The 19979-nt window shown below is 43.2% G+C and overlaps 1 protein-coding gene across 1 annotated transcript in view; it reads left to right on the plus strand.

Annotated features, from left to right (window-relative positions):
* Positions 1 to 19979, plus strand: part of LOC143768231 (uncharacterized) — a 57559-nt gene that overhangs the window by 30881 nt on the left and 6699 nt on the right. The window contains exons 4-6 of the mRNA XM_077256924.1: positions 6593 to 6742; positions 6872 to 7051; positions 17417 to 17462. Coding sequence (XP_077113039.1) covers positions 6593 to 6742; positions 6872 to 7051; positions 17417 to 17462 — 376 coding nt within the window. The remainder of the gene's footprint in view (positions 1 to 6592; positions 6743 to 6871; positions 7052 to 17416; positions 17463 to 19979) is intronic.

Genomic DNA, 19979 nt, shown 5'->3' on the forward strand with positions numbered 1-19979 from the left:
TTTGGTTACGCACCAAAGAACTCACACAGGGGAGAAGCCTTTTTCATGTTCAGAATGTGGGAAATGTTTTAATCGGAAAGTGTATCTTGATAGCTGTAACAGAACGGGGTCAGTGGGTGCTCTCGTCCGCTGACCCGGCTGTCTTTAGCAAGACTGCATGGACCACGGCTCATACCACTGAACGCCCGCTCTATCTCCCCGTGGGCAATACACTACACAGACAACACAGGGTTAAGGTAAAACAGTGTGGCAATACTTTATTGAACCACAACACACAATAGCAAACAGAACAATCCCCCCATGGCTGGAATTGTTCGGTTACATGGGCGCATATAAAATATCACTGCGTCTCCACGTCTTTCCAGTATGACACGATGTCAGAGCTCCCAGGGTCACATGGGCGCATATAAAAGATCACTGCGTCTCCATGTATTTCCAGTATGACATGATGTCAGAGCTCCCAGGGTCGCTACTCCATCTGTGGATGAACGCACAGAGAAGGGGTAACGACAAGCATAGGGAGATGACCAGGAACTGTCCATAGAGTCCATACAAGGACCAAAGCCAGTTGACATGTCAGAGCTCCCAGGGTCACTACTCCATCTGTGGATGAACGCACAGAGAAGGGGTAACGACAAGCATAGGGAGATGACCAGGAACTGTCCATAGTCCATACAAGGACCAAAGCCTGTTGCCACGACAGTCACCACCTGGCTTATCTGACCATCTCCATGGAACCAGGCGACCAGCGGGTCCCCACCCTGGCTTTCTCCAAACATATCCATGGTGCAGAGATAGTCACTGGATCAGATCTGTGTCCTTCCAACCCGAGCCGAAAACCCCTAGGTTGTATGTTATAGAATCCTAGATCAGTGTCCCTCGTGATGGTGCCATGATGAATTGGCTGCAGTCCTTTCTTCTCTCTGTAGTGTGGTTTAGCAGAATGTCCGGCTGGTAGCTCTGTATTACTTCAGACTCCCTAGTTGAGAACTCCGAGTCGTTTTTTTTTTTATACCCAGTGTCCTTTAGTTGAACATCAAGATATGGCAAACAATGGTGATGAGATTACCTAGTACTACTTGACCATTCAATCTATTTGCACAATCTTTCCTTCTCTGCTTTAGGGTACCGTCACACAGTGCCATTTTCATCGCTACGACGGCACGATTCGTGACGTTGCAGCGTCGTATAAGTATCGCTCCAGCGTCGTATACTGCGGTCACACGTTGCAATACACGGCGCTGGAGCGATAATTTCATGACGTATTTGCGATGTAGAAGCCGTTGGTTACTGTGCGCACATCGTATACAACCTGTGTCACACAATGCGATCATGCCGCCACAGCGGGACACTAGATGACGAAAGAAAGTTTCAAACGATCTGCTACGACGTACGATTCTCAGCGGGGATCCGGATCGCAGTAGCGTGTCAGACACAGCGATATCGTAAATGCATCGCTGGAACGTCACGAATCGTGCCGTTGTAGCGATCAAAATTGCACTGTGTGACGGTACCCTTAGAAGTGACCAAGCTAGTTCTGGAATTCAATGCACAATTAGCATATCAGCACACATCAATAAACAAAGCTTAAACGCACACTATGTACAAGTCACTATTACAGACTTACATTGTATGTTAAATGGTATCAGTTTGCAAGTCTGTATTCTTGAACCACCAGACATAAACACTTAAATGCACAAGCCAATATACAGATGAAAAGTCAGTTCTTATTAGTTCGCAAAAACGTAGCTGTCTAGGTAATTAAGATACAATCTGGTTTCTTCACAATAGCCACCAGAGATTACACACAGGAGAGAAGCCTTTTTCCTGTTCAGAATGTGGGAAATGTTTTAACCACAAATCAGATTTGGTTAAGCACCAGAGAACTCACACAGGTGAGAAGCCTTTTTCATGTTCAGAATGTGGGAAATGTTTTAAAGAGAAATCTGCTTTGGGGCGATCCATGACACCATTCTAAACAACTGCACTCCTCAAGATGCTCAAAACCACATTCAAGAAGTTTATTAACCCTTCAGGTGTTTCACAGGAATATTTGGAATGTTTTAAAAAAAAAAAAAAAAAAAATGAACATTTCACTTTTTCACACAAAATTTACTTCAGATCCAATTTGTTTTATTTTACCAAGGGTAACAGCAGAAATTGGACCCCAAAAGTTGTACAATTTGTCCTGAGTACGCTGATACTCCATGTGTGGGGGTAAACTACTGTTGGGCGTATGGCAGAGCTCAGAAGGGAAGGAGCGCCATTTGGAATGCATACTTTGATGGCATGGTCTGCAGGCGTCACATTGCGTTTGCAGAGCCCCTCATGTACCTAAACAGTAGAAACCCCCCACAAGTAACCCCATATTGGAAACTAGACCCCCAAAGGAACTTATCTAGATGTGTTGTGAGAACTTTGAGCCCCCAAGTTTTTCACTACAGTTTATAATGCAGAGCCATGAAAATAAAAAAAAAAAATTTTCCCACAAAAATGAATTTTAGCCCCCAAATTTTTATTTTCCTAAGGGTAACTAGAGAAATTGGACCCCAATAGTTGTTGTCCAAGTTGTCCTGAATATGCTGCTACCCCATATGTTGGGATAAACCCCTGTTTGGGCCTACAAGAGAGCTTGGAAGGGAAGGAGCATTGTTTTACTTTTTCAACGCAGAATTGGCTGGAATTGAGATTGGATGCCATGTTGCTTTTGGAGAGCCCCTGATGTGTCTAAACAGAGGAAACCTCCCAATTCTAACTCCAACCCTAACCCGAACACACCCCTAATCCCAACCCTAACCACACCCCTAACCCCAATACACCCTTAACCCCAACACACCCCTAACCCTAATCCCAACTCTAACCACACCCCTAACTCCCAACACACCCCTAACCATAATCCTAAGCACACCTAACCCTGACACACCCCTAATCCCAACCGTAAATGTAATCCCAACCCTAACTTTAGCCCTAACCTTAATGGGAAAATTAATACATTTTTTTTATTTTATTATTTTTCCCTAACTAAGGTGATGATAAAGGGGGGGTTTGATTTACTATTTATAGCGGGTTTTTATATTTGGCAGCTGTCACACACTAAAAGACGCTTTTTATTGCAAAAAATAGTTTTTGCGTCACCACATTTTGGAAGCTATAATTTTTCCATATTTTGGTCAACAGAGTCACGTGAAGTCTTGTTTTTTGCTGAACAAGTTGATGTTTTTATTGGTACCAATTTTCGGGCACGTGACTTTTTTGATCGCTTTTTATTCCGATTTTTGTGAGGCAGCATGAACAAAAACCAGCAATTCATGAATTTCTTTTTTGGAGGGGTGCCTACCGTTCTGCGTTTGGTAAAATTGATAAAGCAGTTTTATTCTTCGGGTCAGTACGATTACAGCGATATCTCATTTATATCTTTTTTTTATGTTTTGGCGCTTTTATACAATAAAAACAATTTTATATAAAAAATAATTTTTGCATCACTTTATTCTGAGGGCTATAACTTTTTATTTGTTTCGCTAATGACGCTGTATGGTGGCTCGATTTTTGGCAGGACAAGATGACGTTTTCAGCGGTACTATGTTTATTTATATCTGTCTTTTTGACCGCGTGTTTTTCCACTTTTTGTTCGGCGGTATGATAAAGCATCGTGTTTTGCCACGTGTGGTTTGTTTTTTTTTTTTTTTTTTTTTTTTACGGTGTTCACTGAAGGGGTTAACTAGTGGGACAGTTTTATAGGTCGGGTCGTTACAGAAGTGGCGATACTGGTGTACTTTTATTTATTTTTTATTTACATAAAGAAATGTATTTATTGGAACAATATTTTTTTTTCTTTATTTAGGATTTTTTTTTTTAAATATTTCTGTGTAATTTTTTTTTTTAAACCTTTTTTACTTTGCCCCATGGGGGGACATCACTATATATTATCAGATCGCTGATCTGCCACTTTGCTCACAAGCCAACCTCCCTGCAGGACCCGGAAGGACCCCCTCGGCCATCTTGGATCCGGAGTCTGCAGTGAGTATTACGAAGAAGACCCTTGGAACAGCGCGATCACATCGCATTGTTCTGAGGGTCTCAGGGAAGCACGCAGGGAGCCCCATCCCTGCGCGATGCTTCCCTATGCCACCGGAACGCTGTGATCATGTTTAATCGCAGTGTTTCGGGGGTTAAAGTGCCAGGAGCGGTCACAGTGCCGGATGTCAGCTGTGATAATCGGCTGACACTCGGCTGTGATCAACCGTGCTCCCCCTGTGAGCGCGGCTGATCGGGTATGACATACTATCCCGTCCATGGGAATTAAAGGGACTCTGTCACCTGAATTTGGAGGGAACAATCTTCAGCCATAGGGGCGGGGTTTTTGGGTGTTTGATTCACCCTTTCCTTACCCGCTGGCTGCATGCTGGCTGCAATATTGGATTGAAGTTCATTCTCTGTCCTCTGTAGTACATGCCTGCACAAGGCAATCTTGCCTTACGCAGGCGTGTACTATGGAGGACAGTCCCTTTAAGTCCCAGGTCACATGGACGGGACAGTACGTCCGATGGCAGAAAGGGGTTAAGCAATAAGCCCAGAAATATTCAAAACCAGATAAGGCTCAGCTGCATGTTAAAGAACAGGTACATGTCATCAAATCAAGAAGTTATGAAAAAAAACAAACAAACCTCAGAGCTCTGAAACACACAAACTACTTAGCTGCTGAAGAAATTGCTATGACCGGCACAATAGCAGGGTTCAGAGTTCAAGCACATAAGGAAACGATACCCCTTCATAGTGTGCTACATGATACGGTGCATGTTCATCCATGTTGCTATTGTGCCGGTCTTTGCAATTTCTTCAGTCACTATAATTGTGGTATACTGTCCAAACAAACTCTCATTTCAATATCTCTACTCCTATTCCTTTCCCCATCCCACGGGGCTGGATAGGGGTAGGAGGGACAGTCGCCAGTGATCGGGGGTGCCATTGCACAGGTGTAGGGTGCCAACCTCCGCTGGTAGGTAGGAACAGTTCAGTTTAGTGATGGGTACAGGCACCTCCTGGTATCTTTAAAATGGTGGTAGTGGTCCTTGTTATCACCTTACTGCGTTAAGACGTTATTAAAGGTAATTTTTTAAGTACAGTTTTTACACGGTGAATTTCTTTGTTCAATTTTTCTGTACAGGAACAATCTTATTCTAGCTGTAACATAGTTAGTAAGGCCGAAAAAAGACATTTGTCCATCCAGTTCAGCCTATATTCCATCATAAATCCCCAGATCTACGTCATTCTACAGAACCTAATAATCGTATGATACAATATTGTTCTGCTCCAGGAAGACATCCAGGCCTCTCTTGAACCCCTCCACTGAGTTCGCCATCACCACCTCCTCAGTCAAGCAATTCCAGATTCTCACTGCCCTAACAGTAAAGAATCTTTTTCTATGTTGGTGGAAAAACCTTCTCTCCTCCAGACGCAAAGAATGCCCCCTTGTGCCCGTCACCTTCCTTGGTATAAACAGATCCTAGCTGTGATTTCCTCATGGGTTGTGCTCACAGCCCAACACAGTGCAGGAAGATTGGCGTTTGCCACAGTAGACCAGGATTGGCAAATTCGCCACTGGTGCCCTGTGCTCTTCACAGATGAAAGCAGGTTCACACTGAGCACATGTGACAGACGTGACGGAGTGTAGAGCCGCCGTGGAGAGCGATCTGCTGCCTGCAACATCCTTCAGCATGACCGGTTTGGCAGTGGGTCAGTAATGGTGTGGGGTGGCATCCCTTTGGAGGGCCACATAGCCCTCCATGTGCTTGCCAGAGGTAGCCTGACTGTCATTAGGTACCGAGATGAGATCCTCAGACCCCTTGTGAGACCATATGCTGGTGCAGTTGGGCCTGGGTTCGTCCTAATGCAGGACATTGCCAGACCTCATGTGGCTGGAGTGTGTCAGCAGTTCCTGCAAGATGAAGGCATTGAAGCTATGGATTGGCCTGCCCGTTCCCCAGACCTGAATCCGATTGAACACACCTGGGACATCATGTCTCGCACCATCTATCAACGTCACGTTGCACAACAGACTGTTCAGGAGTTGGCGGATGCTTTAGTCCAGGTCTGGGAGGAGATCCCTCAGGAAACCATCCGCCGCCTCATCAGGAGCATGCCCAGGCTTGTAAGGAGGTCATACAGGCACAAGGAGGCAACACACACAAAACTGAACATCATTTTCTTGTCTTGAGGCATTTCCACTGAAGTTGGATCAGCCTGTAATTTGATTTTCCACTTTGATTTTGAGTATCATTCCAAATCCAGACCTCCATGGGATATTCATTTTGATTTACATTGATCATTTTTATGTTTTATTGTTCTCAACACATTCCACTATGTAACGCATAAAAATTTGCAACTGAAATATTTCATTCAGTGATATCTAGGATGTGGTATTTTAGTGTTCCCTTTATTATTTTGAGCCGTGTATATAGGTTTTATTAGTAGATGTAAAGAAGAAAACTAAATACTGTAAAATAATCACTCGTGTGTTTCCCTTATTATCTCCAGTAATTGTATTATTACACAGGATTCTTATGATGTTACATCGGCTTATCTTCTCAATCAGGTCTCTACAATATCGGATCCTCTCAGTGAAGATCTTCTATATAAGAGAATTTTCCTGATTTACCCATTAAGGATGGATATGGACAGAGACAAGATGGCGGAGAGGATACTACACCTCACCCTAGAGATCCTCCTCCGGCTTACTGGAGAGGTGAGAGACTCTGATGACATCACATTACATCATTCTTATCTATGGGAATAACAGATGGGCAGAACTGGAGAGGTGAGGACTCTGGAAATGTCTGTAGTGAGATTTATTAATGTGTCTCTCCATAACCAGGATTACACAGTAGTGAAGAAGACCTCTAGTGAGCGCTGTCAGGACCCTGTGTCTGAGGGATGGGGAAGACCCCAGAGCCCAATCACGGTGCCTCCACCTCACCCCCTGATACATGAGGCCATCAATGACCAGAAGATCCTAGAACTCACCTACAAGATGATTGAGCTGCTGACTGGAGAGGTGACACTGCTGGGACATTATACAGTAACACTGTGAAGGTTTCAGGGGATAACGGTATCATTGTGTGTGTCAGGTTCCTATAAGGTGTCAGGATGTCGCCGTCTATTTCTCCATGGAGGAGTGGGAGTATTTAGCAGGACACAAAGATGTATACAAGGACATCATAATGGAGGTTCCCCAGCCCCTCACATCACCAGGTAATAGACAGGACTAAATACATACGGCCTATAATTATCTGTAGGTAAAGAATGAATTCAGTCCCTGTATGTGCTTCCTCCAGTTCTATCCAGTAGGAGGACAACACCAGAGAGATGTCCCAATCCTCTTCTTCCACAGGACTATAAACAAGAAGATCCCAATGTTCCTCAGGATCATCAGGTAGATGGAGAGAAGGTGTCATGAGATCTCCCCTCTGATGTGTAGACGGCTGTGAAGGTCTTGTGCTCGGTCTTGTTTTATTCACCAGTATTATATGTTTTATACTTGTGTAATGAGAACGGTGCAGATGGCAGGCAGGGCTGCCACCAGGAATTTCGGTGTCCCATACTGGCAAAACTTTCGGGCCCACTTGGGACTCTGCCCAGGCTACACCCCTCCCCCAGCTCCGCCTTCAACTCTCGAACCTTCCACAGTACCACTGCCCACTCATAGAAAAACTCTGCATCTGTATAATGCATCCCATAGTCATATATAGTTGAATAATGCATCCCCTTAGGAATATAATGCACCTCTATAGTACTATAATGCACCCCCATAATAGTATAATGCACCCCCATAATAGTATAATGCACCCCCATAATAGTATAATGCACCCCCATAGTAGTATAATGCACCTCCATAGTAGTATAATGCATCTCATAGTATAATGCCCTCCCATAGTGGTATGATGCACTTCATAGTATAATGCACCCCCATAGTAGTATAATGGACCTCCATAGTAGTATAATGCATCTCATAGTATAATGCCCTCCCATAGTGGTATGATGCACTTCATAGTATAATGCACCCCCATAGTAGTATAATGCACCCCCATAGTAGTAAAATGCAGCGTCATATTGCAGTTTTACAAAAAAAAAAGTTTATCCTGACCTGGCTGAGGTCCAGCGGTGTCCTCCACCTGATACATCTGAGGTGTGTACCATCATATGTGAGTGTCATTATACGCCGGCAACGTGCCCTCTGACATCAGCTGCCAGCTTATGATCTCCCGCAAGGCAACAGATTTTAACTTGCCGTGCGTCTGACGATGCATGATCAGTTGAGCCTCTGGGGCCCAAAGAGAAGAGGCGACCTGCTGCGGGTCCCCTCTGCTCGCCAGGCCCTATTCGCCAGTAAGGACCGTAATGCTCTGATGGCGGAACTAATGGCAGGATTAGAGCTGATGATAGATGTGACTATCTTTTCTTTTCATCTGTCTGTGACTTTTACAATATTTGTTTCAGGGTGAAGATCTGACCTTTATTAATACTACAGAGACATATATGAGGGGTGATGAGCGGTGTAAAGAGGAGATTCCTACATATGACTACCCAGGTAAGTAGTATCCACTAAATGCAGAGAAGTCACAGATTCTTCTTAGTCACCAGCTATGGCTGCTTTATCAGTTGTATAGCCCGGTTGTATCACAATCGTGTGATTACCATTTTGCCTCTAGACCTCAACATTCTCCTCCATCCAAACTTTGACACATCTCTAAACTGTTATAAAAAAAGTATTTGAAGGTCTAGTATTTCTTCTTGAAACTGATGTGACATCTACCATTGGTCCTTATAATAGTTTAGCTTGAAAGAGCCCCATACTCTAATTACCCCAGAGGTTTCACCACTAGTTACTCATTTATTACTGATGAAGACTGTTGAGTTTGATTATTTCAGTAAATGTGTTATTGTCTTTAGTCACAGTTTTTGACTACAGTAGTTACTGCTCAAATCCTTTGACTTAACCACTTCCCGCAGTCTTTTTTTGTTCCTAATCAGGACCCAATTTTTCGAACCTGATGTGTGTCACTTTGTAGTGATAACTTTGGAATTCTTCACAAAGGATAATAGGAAACAAATGGACCTTACAGATTATTTTCCAATTTCTCTTGAATGTGACAGTACCCTATATACAGTTGTACACTACTGTCTGGGCATATGGCTGGGTTAAGAAGCTATTTAGCTATTTGACTGCAGATCTTGCAGAAATAGTTTGCGTATACGATGCATTGGGGGCACTGTTCGTGGTCACCTGGCAGCTCAAAAGATGTCCACCATGAAAGGACTTGGCGCTATCTACTCCATTTTACAGATCCCAGGGATTGCCTTGTTCATCATACTTTAACCCTTCTACTTGGGTCTGATCTTAGCCAGACAGAGACCCCTAGGCTTTGGCCATGGTGTTACCTTATGTTATGTGATGTGAGATGTAGCAAGAATAGTCAGGTAACCGGGTCAGTACCAGGAGAGCAGAGAAAATACAAAATCAGAAGACACAAGAGTAGTCAGTAAGCGAGCCGAGGTCACAACAGGAAACAAATAAACAAGCCTGGAGAGGAGCGAAGAGGAATTAACCAGAGGAGAAGGCTGTATCTGACAGCGTCCAGCAATATGCTTCGAGCTTTAGGAGGGTGTGGTGCTTTCCAACTGGCTGGAGCAGGGAGCTGGACAACACACATCCGTACTGCCAGATTGGATGGCACTACAAATCCCAGGTACCCTAATCTTTGTGGCAGGGCAGAGCCTGCGTCGCCCAGAGCTTCTGGTTTTGATGTCTCCTCTATTTACCAGTGCCTCCTGTAGAATGAATAAGGTCATGCCTGGTAACAGAACCAGACATCAAAGCAGCAGATCCCAGAGGAGATAGGACATACCATATGCAGAAGCCCTAATATGAGAAAATGGCAGAAAACCAGAGCAGTAGAAATCCCCATAAATTGACTTCATTTTGGGAATTATAACCCTCAGGGGATTAATGTATTGTAGTAGTGACTATGTTGACCCCAGAGCCACTTTCCAGAAATTAGCACGCAGTGGATGTTGGAGAGTGAAAATTGCAAATATGCCATTTTATTACCCCACACACAGTGCCCAGATTGTGCTCCAGGAGACACACACATTGTAAATTAAGTGGATTCTTATCACTATAGCAATTTATTATTTATTATCATTATTAATTTTTATAGTGCCATTTATTCCATGGCGCTTTACACGTGCTTTATACATGGATGCTAAATATGGTTTGGGCACACTGCAAGGCTCAGAAGCGAGGGGAAAATTTGACTTTGGGAGAGCGGATATTGCTGGATTGGTGTATTGAAGCCATGGTGCTTTTCAAGAGCCTTTGAGCCACTTGTAATGTAGAAACCTGTTTTTCACTGACAGATTATGGACCTGAGTATGGAATTGTTTTTTTGGGAGATGAGTAGAAGGTTTATTGGTGTAATTTTCCTCAACATAACATTGTTTTGTGACTTTTTACTCTATATTTCGGAGGCAGAATGGACAATCAGTTGAACACAACGCTCTACTGGTTAATCCTATGAGGTTTTCTATTAGACTGTGAGCTGTCATTGTCTTAGTGAATAATTACGTATTCAACATAACTTGTCATGTTGTGGATAGTTTACGTACAAATGTTAAAATATGTAAAATTCAAGGATTTTTTAATGAAAACTAATTGGTTTTATTTTTAACAGATGACTGCACCAGGCAATCAGAGGGGCAGCTGACATCTTCAGTTTTTAAATCAGATAATCTTGAGATCCCACAGGATACAATTGAAGTGAATGCCATTACTCCAGATATACCATCATCCCTTCACAGCAAAGATCTGTCGTCTGATCTTTTGAAACAGGTCCTGTCTTCTGATTCATTACCGACTACTAAGGAAAATCAAAGTCACAAAATAAGCATTAAAAAACAAATTGGTCCTGAAGTAAAGAAACCATTTTCACTTTTAGAATATGGAAATCATTTTCCCCTCCAAGAATCTTTTCTTAAGCATCAAAAAATTCACACGGCAGAGAATAGATTTTCTTGTTCCAAGTGTGGGAGATGTTTTAACCAGAAGTGGAATCTTGTTATACACCAAAGAATTCACACAGGGGAGAAGCCTTTTTCCTGTTCAGAGTGTGGGAAATGTTTTAACCAAAAATCAGATTTGGTTAAGCACCAGAGAACTCACACAGGTGAGAAGCCTTTTTCATGTTCAGAATGTGGGAAATGTTTTAACCACAAATCAGATTTGGTTAAGCACCAGCGAACTCGCACAGGTGAGAAGCCTTTTTCATGTTCAGAATGTGGGAAATGTTTTAATCGGAAAGTGAATCTTGATAGCCACCAGAGATTACACACAGGAGAGAAGCCTTTTTCATGTTCAGAATGTGGGAAATGTTTTAAACAGAAATCCGCTTTGGTTACACACCAGAGAACTCACACAGGTGAGAAGCCTTTTTCCTGTTCAGAATGTGGGAAATGTTTTAATCAGAAAGTGAATCTTGATAGCCACCAGAGATTACACACAGGAGAGAAGCCTTTTTCATGTTCAGAATGTGGGAAATGTTTTAAACACAAATCAGATTTGGTTAAGCACCAGAGAACTCACACAGGTGAGAAGCCTTTTTCATGTTCAGAATGTGGGAAATGTTTTAAAGAGAAATCTGCTTTGGTTGCACACAAGAAAACCCACACAGAAGAGAAGCCTTTTTCCTGTTTAGAATGTGGGAAATGTTTTAACCACAAATCAAATTTGGTTACGCACCAGAGAACTCACTCAGGAGTGAAGCCTTTTTCCTGTTTAGAATGTGGGAAATGTTTTAACCACAAATCAGATTTGGTTAAGCACCAGAGAACTCACACAGGTGAGAAACCTTTTTCATGTTCAGAATGTGGGAAATGTTTTAGTCAGAAATCATCTTTGGTTGCACACAAGAAAACCCACACAGGAGAGAAGCCTTTTTCCTGTTCAGAATGTGGGAAATGTTTTAACCACAAATCAGATTTGGTTAGGCACCAGAGAACTCACTCAGAAGTGAAGCCTTTTTCCTGTTTAGAATGTGGGAAATGTTTTAAACACAAATCAGATTTGGTTAAGCACCAGAGAACTCACACAGGTGAGAAGCCTTTTTCATGTTCAGAATGTGGGAAATGTTTTAATCGGAAAGTGAATCTTGATAGCCACCAGAGATTACACACAGGAGAGAAGCCTTTTTCATGTTCAGAATGTGGGAAATGTCTTAATCAGAAAGGGAATCTTGATAGACACCAAAAAATTCACACAGGGGAGAAGCCTTTTTCCTGTTCCTAATGTGGGAAATGTTTTACATTGAATTCATCTCTTTAAGCCCTTCATGACCTTGGGATTTTCCGTTTTTCCGTGTTCGTTTTTTGCTCCCCTCCTTCCCAGAGCCATAACTTTTTTATTTTTCCGTCAATATGGCCATGTCAGGGCTTATTTTTTGCGAAACAAGTTGTACTTTTGAACAACATCATTGGTTTTAGCATGTCGTGTACTAGAAAACGGGAAAAAAATTCCAAGTGCGGTGAAATTGTAAAAAAAGTGCAGTCCCACACTTTTTTTTTGTTTGGCTTTTTTGCTAGGTTCACTAAATGCTAAAACTGACCTGCCATTATGATTCTCCAGGTCATTACGAGTTCATAGACACCTAACATGACTAGGTTATTTTTTATCTAAGTGGTGAAAAAAAATTCCAAACTTTGCTAGAAAAAAGAAAAAAATTGGCCATTTTCCGATACCTGTAGCGTCTCCATTGTTCATGATCTGGGGTCGGGTGAGGGCTAATTTTTTGTGTGCCGAGCTGGCATTTTTAATGATACCATTTCGGTGCAGATACTTTTGATCGCTCGTTATTGCATTTTAATGCAATGTCGCGGCGACCAAAAAACCGTAATTCTGGCGTTTTCGAATTTTTTTCTCGCTACCCTGTTTAGCGATCAGCCTAATGCTTTTTTGTATTGATAGATTGGGCGATTCTGAACGTGGCGATATCAAATATGTGTAGGTTTGATTAATTTTTTCTTTGATTTATTTGAATGGGGCGAAAAGGGAGGTGATTTAAACTTTTTATCTTTTTTTATCTTTTTTTTACATTTTTTTTTTTACCTTTTTTTTTTTTTTTTTTACTTTTGCCATGCTTTAATAGCCTCCATAGGAGGCTAGAAGCTGGCACCTCGCGATCGTCTGTGCTACATAGCAGTGATCATCAGATCGCTGCTATGCAGCAGAAATGCAGGTGTGCTATGACACAGCTACCGGTGATCAGTAACCATAGAGGTCTCAAGGACCTCTATGGTTACTATTCAGAAGCATCGCTGACCCCCGATCATGTGACGGGGGTCAGCGATGCGCTCATTTCCGGCCGGAAGCGCCGGTTAAATGCCGCTGTCTGCGTTTGACAGTGGCATTTAATTAGTTAATAGCGGCGGGTGAATTGCGATTTCACCCTCCGCTATTGCGGGCACATGTCAGCTGTTCAAAACAGCTGACATGTCCCGACTTTGATGCGGGCTCACCGCCGGAGCCCTGCATCAAAGCTCGGTATCTGACCTCGGACGTACTGTCCCGTCCGAGGTCAGAAAGAGGTTAATAAACATCAGAGAAGTTGCACAGGGGAGAAGCCTTTTTCATGTTCAGAATGTTGGAAATATTTAACCAAAAATTGTAACTTCTTAAACAGTTGTCTTACTACTAGGACAACACCTTGTCAATCCTTATGTTTGGCCTCATTAAAACAAAAATACTCATACACAGCTCCCTTGACAGCTCCAATTCTGCGGTGTCAGGATTCATGTGAGGTTGTTAGGCTAGGTTCACATTGCGTTAGCGTATGCGCTGAAAAGACTGCACTAACGGACTGCGCTAACGCAAGTGCTGACTTTGGCACAGCGCTAGCGCAGATGGAGCATATGCTAGCTCCATCTGCGCTAGCAGTGACGGACCCGGAAACGCTGCAGCCCGCGTCTCGGGTCCGTCACTCAATGACGGCACATCGCTAGCGCACGCCCATTGTGGACGTGCGCTAGCGATGCATCTGCCCATAGGAAGTAATGGCGGCGTTAACAGACTGCGTTATGCCGCGGTGTAACGTAGTCCGTTTAACGGATCACACTAATGCAGTGTGAACCTAGCCTTACAGTACACAAGCCCTGCGCCCAATCGGTGCCATCTTCACTGTCCCTGCCTTCGGAAGTATTGAACATAAACAGGAAACCAGAGCTGCGACTGCTCTCTACTTCCTCCTTTTGTTTGATTTGAAGTTGGGGACAGTGACAGCAGCGCTGATTGGCCGCAGGGCTCACATGACGTGACACTCACATGAGCTTCATGACCGCAAGTGCTGACACTGCTGGAACTGCATCGGCATGGAAGGTTTGAATAATTATTTTTATTTTAACAGGATCAAACATAAGGCTTGAGAAGGGATTGTCCAAGTAGAGAACAACCCTTTTAAACAAAAAAATCCCACACAGCGAGAAGTCATTATCATACCTAGAGTGTAAAGAATGAATTACTTGAAAATTGTATTTTCTTGACTGTCAAAAATAGCTCTGACATGGAGAAAATATATACACTGGGGAAAATAACTATTGGATAATATACAGATTTTTGCAGCTACAAGGAATGAAGTCTGTAATTTTTTTATTTTGTAGGTACACTTCAACTGTAAGAGACAGAATCTAAAAATAAAAGCCAGGAAATAACATTGTATGATTTTTGCATAATTAACCCCTTCCTGACCTGACGCCACGTAGGCGTCATGAAAGTCAGTGCCAATCCGACTTGTGATGCCTATGTGGCGTAATGGAGGGATCGCGTCCCTGCAAATCGGGTGAAAGGGTTAACTCCAATTTCACCCGATCTGCAGGGACAGGGGGGTGGTACTTCAAAATCTAACACAAATTCGCAACGTGGCCACATAGCCTTAGGGTTGGAATTAGGGCTAGGGTTGGAAATAGGGTTAAGATAAGGCTTGTAGTTAGGGTGATGGTTAGGCTTAGGGGTGTGTTGGGGTTAGGGTTGCGGTTAGGGTTGGGATTAGGGTTAGGGGTGTGTTGGGGTTAGGGTTGTGATTAGGGTTATGGCTAGAGTTGGGGTTAGGGGTGTGTTGGAGTTAGAATTGAGGGGTTTCCACTGTTTAGGCACATCAGGGGTCTCCAAACGCAACATGGCGCCACCATTGATTCCAGCCAATCTTGCGTTCAAAAAGTCAAATGGTACTTCCTCCCTTCCGAGCCCTGACATGTGCCCAAACAGTGGTTTACCCCCACATATGGGGTATCAGCGTACTCAAGACAAACTGGGCAACAAATATTGGGGTCCAATTTCTGCTGTTACCCTTGTGAAAATAAAAAATTGCTTGCTAAAACATAATTTTTAGGAAAGAAAAATGATTTTTTATTTTCACAGCTCTGCATTGTAAACTTCTGTGAAGCACTTGGGGGTTCAAAGTGCTCACCACATATCTAGATAAGTTCCTTGGGGGGTCTAGTTTCCAAAATGGGGTCACTTGTGGGGGAGCTCCAATGTTTAGGCACACAGGGGCTCTCGAAACGCGACATGGTGTTCGCTAACGATTGGAGCTAATTTTTCATTCAAAAAGTCAAATGGTGCTCCTTCCCTTCCAAGCCCTACCGTGTGCCCAAACAGTGGTTTGTGACCACATATGAGGTATCGGTGTACTCAGGAGAAATTGCCCAACACATTTTAAGATCCTTTTTTTCCTTTTGCCCATGTGAAAATGAAAAAAATTGAGGCTAAAAGAAATTTTTTTGTGAAAAAAAAAGTACTTTTTCATTTTTACAGATCAATTTGTGAAGCACCTGCGGGTTCAAAGTGCTCACTATGCATCTAGATAAGCTCCTTGGGGGGTCTAGTTTCCAAAATGGGGTCACTTGTGGGGGAGCTCGAATGTTTAGGCACACAGGGGCTCTCCAAACGCGACATGGTGTCCGCTAAAGATTGGAGCCAATTTTTCATTGAAAAAGTCAAATAAAGCTCCTTCCCTTCTGAGCCCTGTCGTGTGCCCAAACAGTGGTTCCCCCCACGTATGGGGTATCGGCGTACTCAGGACAAATTGTACAATAACATTTGGAGTCCAGTTTCTCTTTTTACCCTTGGGAAAATAAAAAAATTGTTGCTAAAATATTATTTTTGTGACTAAAAAGTTAAATGTTCATTTTTTCCTTCCATGTTGCTTCTGCTGCTGTGAAGCACCAGAACTGTCAAACTTCTTGAATGTGGTTTTGAGCACCTTGAGGGGTGCAGTTTTTAGAATGGTGTCACTTTTGGGTATTTTCAGCCATATAGACCTCTCAAACTGACTTCAAATGTGAGGAGGTCCCTAAAAAAATGGTTTTGTAAATTTCGTTGTAAAAATGAGAAATCGCTGGTCAAATTTTAACCCTTATAACTTCCTAGCAAAAAACAATTTTGTTTCCAAAATTGTGCTGATGTAAGGTAGACATGTGAGTAATGTTGTTTATTGACTATTTTGTGTCACATAATTTAACAGAATAAAAATTCAAAATTTGAAAATTGTGAAATTTTCAAAATTTTAGCCAAATTTCCATTTTTTTCACAAACGCAAAAATTATCAACCTAAATTTACCACTAACATGAAGCCCAATATGTCATGAAAAAAAAAATCTCAGAACCGCTAGGATCCGTTGAAGGGTTCCTGAGTTATTACCTCATAAAGGGACACTGGTCAGAATTGCAAAAAACTGCCTGGTCATTAAGGTCAAAATAGGCTGGGTCATGAAGGGGTTAAATTGCATTTTATTGCAAGAAATACTGTATTTTTCGGACTATAATACGCACCGGACCATAAGATTCACCTAGGTTTTAAAGGAGGAAATTAGGGAAATAAAAACTGAAAACTGAAGCAAAAAATATGGTAAATTTTGTGCTTAATATCTCCTATCCTGGTATATGGTCCCCTCATCCACATCCTGATATACATTGTCACGATAATCTGAATATGCCATGTTTGAGTCTGCCTAGCTTTACAAGACACACGCTGCGGGTTATGCTGACCCCCCCCCCCCTCTTTTCTCTGCTGGTTGCCTGTGTGTGTGAAGAATTTTTATTGCCCCCGGCAAATAGCAGTTTCTGCGAAGGCTGCTCACTCCTCCCTCCTCCCATCTAGTACTAGTTGGAACTGGTGTAAGACATGAGTTTCTTTGTTCTATTAAAGTTACATATCGCGGCACCGATTTGGGCTGGAACTATACAAATTACATAGGTCTACCGATGGACATCCGGACTATCGGCCACTTAAAGCGCAAGCAGCTAGGCGCAATGAGTGCAAAGTGTGGATTTCTCCTTAAGCAGTTCATGTAATGGCTCTTTATTTACACTTAACAGAACGCCTCTGAAGTGGGAAACATCATGAGCATCGTGTCATACTTATGTGAGGTTCACACAGCAAATTATGTATAAAAAATAGTTTTCATATTGTAAGAAAAGGGGAGGTTTCAGCCCCTAAGTATGTCACCACAGGGGGGAGTGCCTGGGCTTTAGGCAGGGAATATCTGTGTAAAGCAGGATTCTTGCAGTGTCTTTTGCTGGGGATTCAGCTACAACAGGCTGTGCAATCTGACGTGAGAATAAGTGGGGAAGGTCCCCTCCCCCTGCCAGCATATGGCATACCATTGAATGATATAAAAGAATTGTATGTCAATTTTCACCGTTAATCACTTTTTATTTGTAATTGTGATATACACATGATTCGTCTTCTTTATAATATCTTTTTAATATTTTTGTAAATACTGCCTATCTTTTATGGAGTAAAATATATAATTTTACTAGCTTGTCTCTTCATGCTCTATACGACTGTGTGTCCTCTGAGGTGAAGAACGCTACTGATTTAGGTTGGCTCCAGACCCGTTAACCTTTGGTGAAAATCGGAGCTAGTTGCAGCGACCTTGTTCTGTGCAATTGGGCGTCTTTGCAGTGAACAGCGGCATTGATAATTATTGTTCCAGCCTGAGTGGGAGTAGTTATATCGTCCTCGCTGCAGTGTGCCCAATAGCCAGTACATAGCAGGCAGCCTTTCTGGCGACTAATTACCCTGGGTGCAGTACCTGATCTGACCTGAAGATAAAGGGGGCGCCCGAGAGCTGCAAGTTCCAAACCGGAACTGGGAAGTGGGATGTAGCTAAATCCCCTTCAGAAGGAACCAGGGGAAATCAAACAACCCCCTTGTTATCAAGGTATCCGGGATGCCTGACATATTGTTGGGATCCGTGACATATTGTTGGCAGCACGGTGGGAACCGTGACACACATGATCCCCTCATCCCTACTCTGGTATGCATGGCCCTCTCGTCCCTATCTTGGTATGCATGGATCTCTCATCCCTATCCTGGCAGGAATGATCATCCTCATTTCTATCCTGGTATGCAGGGCCCCAATCTCCTCCTAGTATGCATGGCCTAATCCCTATCCTGGTATTCGGGGTTCTATCTTGTCCTAGTATTCATGGCCCCAATTCCTATCCTGTTATGCAGAGCCCCCATCTCGTCCTATTATGTATGGCCCCACCCCTATTCTGGTTTGCAGGGCCCCCATCTCATCCTAGTATGCATGTCCCCAACCTTATTCTGGTATGCATGGTCCCAGTCTATCCTTAATGCAGCAGCCAGGGTTGTCCATCTAGCTAATCGGTATTCAGGCGTGTCCGCTCCGCCAGTCATTACACTGGCTGCCAATACATTATAGAATCCAACTCAAAGTACTTGTTCTGACCCACAAAAGCTCTCCACAGTGCAGCACCCCCTTACATCTCCTCCCTCATTTTGGTCTATCGGCCTAACCGACCACTGAGCTCTGCAAACGACTTTCGACTAACCTCTGCACTGATCCGTACCTCCGATTCCTGCGCCAATCCTCTGGAATGCTAGATATTAGGACCTTCTGCAATTTGCATAGTTTTAGGCGCTCCCTCAAAACACATTTGTTCAGAGCGGCCTATCATGTTCACTAATCAGTCATTTTATGTGTGTGTGTGGGTAGCCCATTCACTACTTCCATCTATCTCCCACCCCCTGAAGATGTTTGGACCATCCTTGTAAATACATCATTGTAAGTACACACCTGTACTTTGTATCTCCCCCACCTCATTGTAGATTGTAAGCTCTCATGAGTAGGGTCGTCTTATTTTGCTTTAATTATTGTATTGTTAACATTGTTTCTTATGACTGTTGTGTTTGAAACTGTTAAACTGTAAAGCGTTGCGGAATATGTTGAAGCTATATAAATAAATATTATTATTGTTATGATTGGCCCCACCCCCATCCTGGTATGAATGGCCCCATCATAAAACATAAAAAAATAAATAATTTCACTTACATTCCCTGCGCCCCCTCGCCGCATCTTGTTCCGGTGCCAGCAGCTGCTTTATGCTTGTAAGCAGCGCATGTCAGGGAGCTCATAAGCAGAGCACAGCTGCCAGAATACTCACTGCTTTGCACGCCGAGACTGTGTGCGCAGAGAGCAGTGAGTATTTATTGCTCTTCAGTAGTGCAGTGTCAGCCAGAGCCTTCCTGCAGCTGCCCGTGGTCACATGTGCAGCTGCTTAAGATAAATGAATATTCACTTCTCTGGGCGTGGAGAGAGGTGAGTATACATTTCTCTTTAGTGGCACACGTGGCTGCCCGGCAGCAGCTGGAAGCCGGCGGCTGACACTGTGAACGCTACTGAAGACCAATGAATACTCACTTCCCACCACACACACATAGTCCCGGTGTGCAGAGCAATGAGTATTACGGCAACTGCCCTTTAGCTTGCAAGCTGCGCTGCTTACAAGCATAAAGCACCTGCTGGCATCGGAACAAAATGCTTTCAGGGAGTGCCGGGACTGTAAGTGTAATGATTTGGGGTTTTTTTATGTTTTCTGATGGGACCATGCATACCAGGACCAGGCTGGG

Source organism: Ranitomeya variabilis, chromosome 4 (assembly GCF_051348905.1).
Source record: "Ranitomeya variabilis isolate aRanVar5 chromosome 4, aRanVar5.hap1, whole genome shotgun sequence".
Taxonomy (NCBI): domain Eukaryota; kingdom Metazoa; phylum Chordata; class Amphibia; order Anura; family Dendrobatidae; genus Ranitomeya; species Ranitomeya variabilis.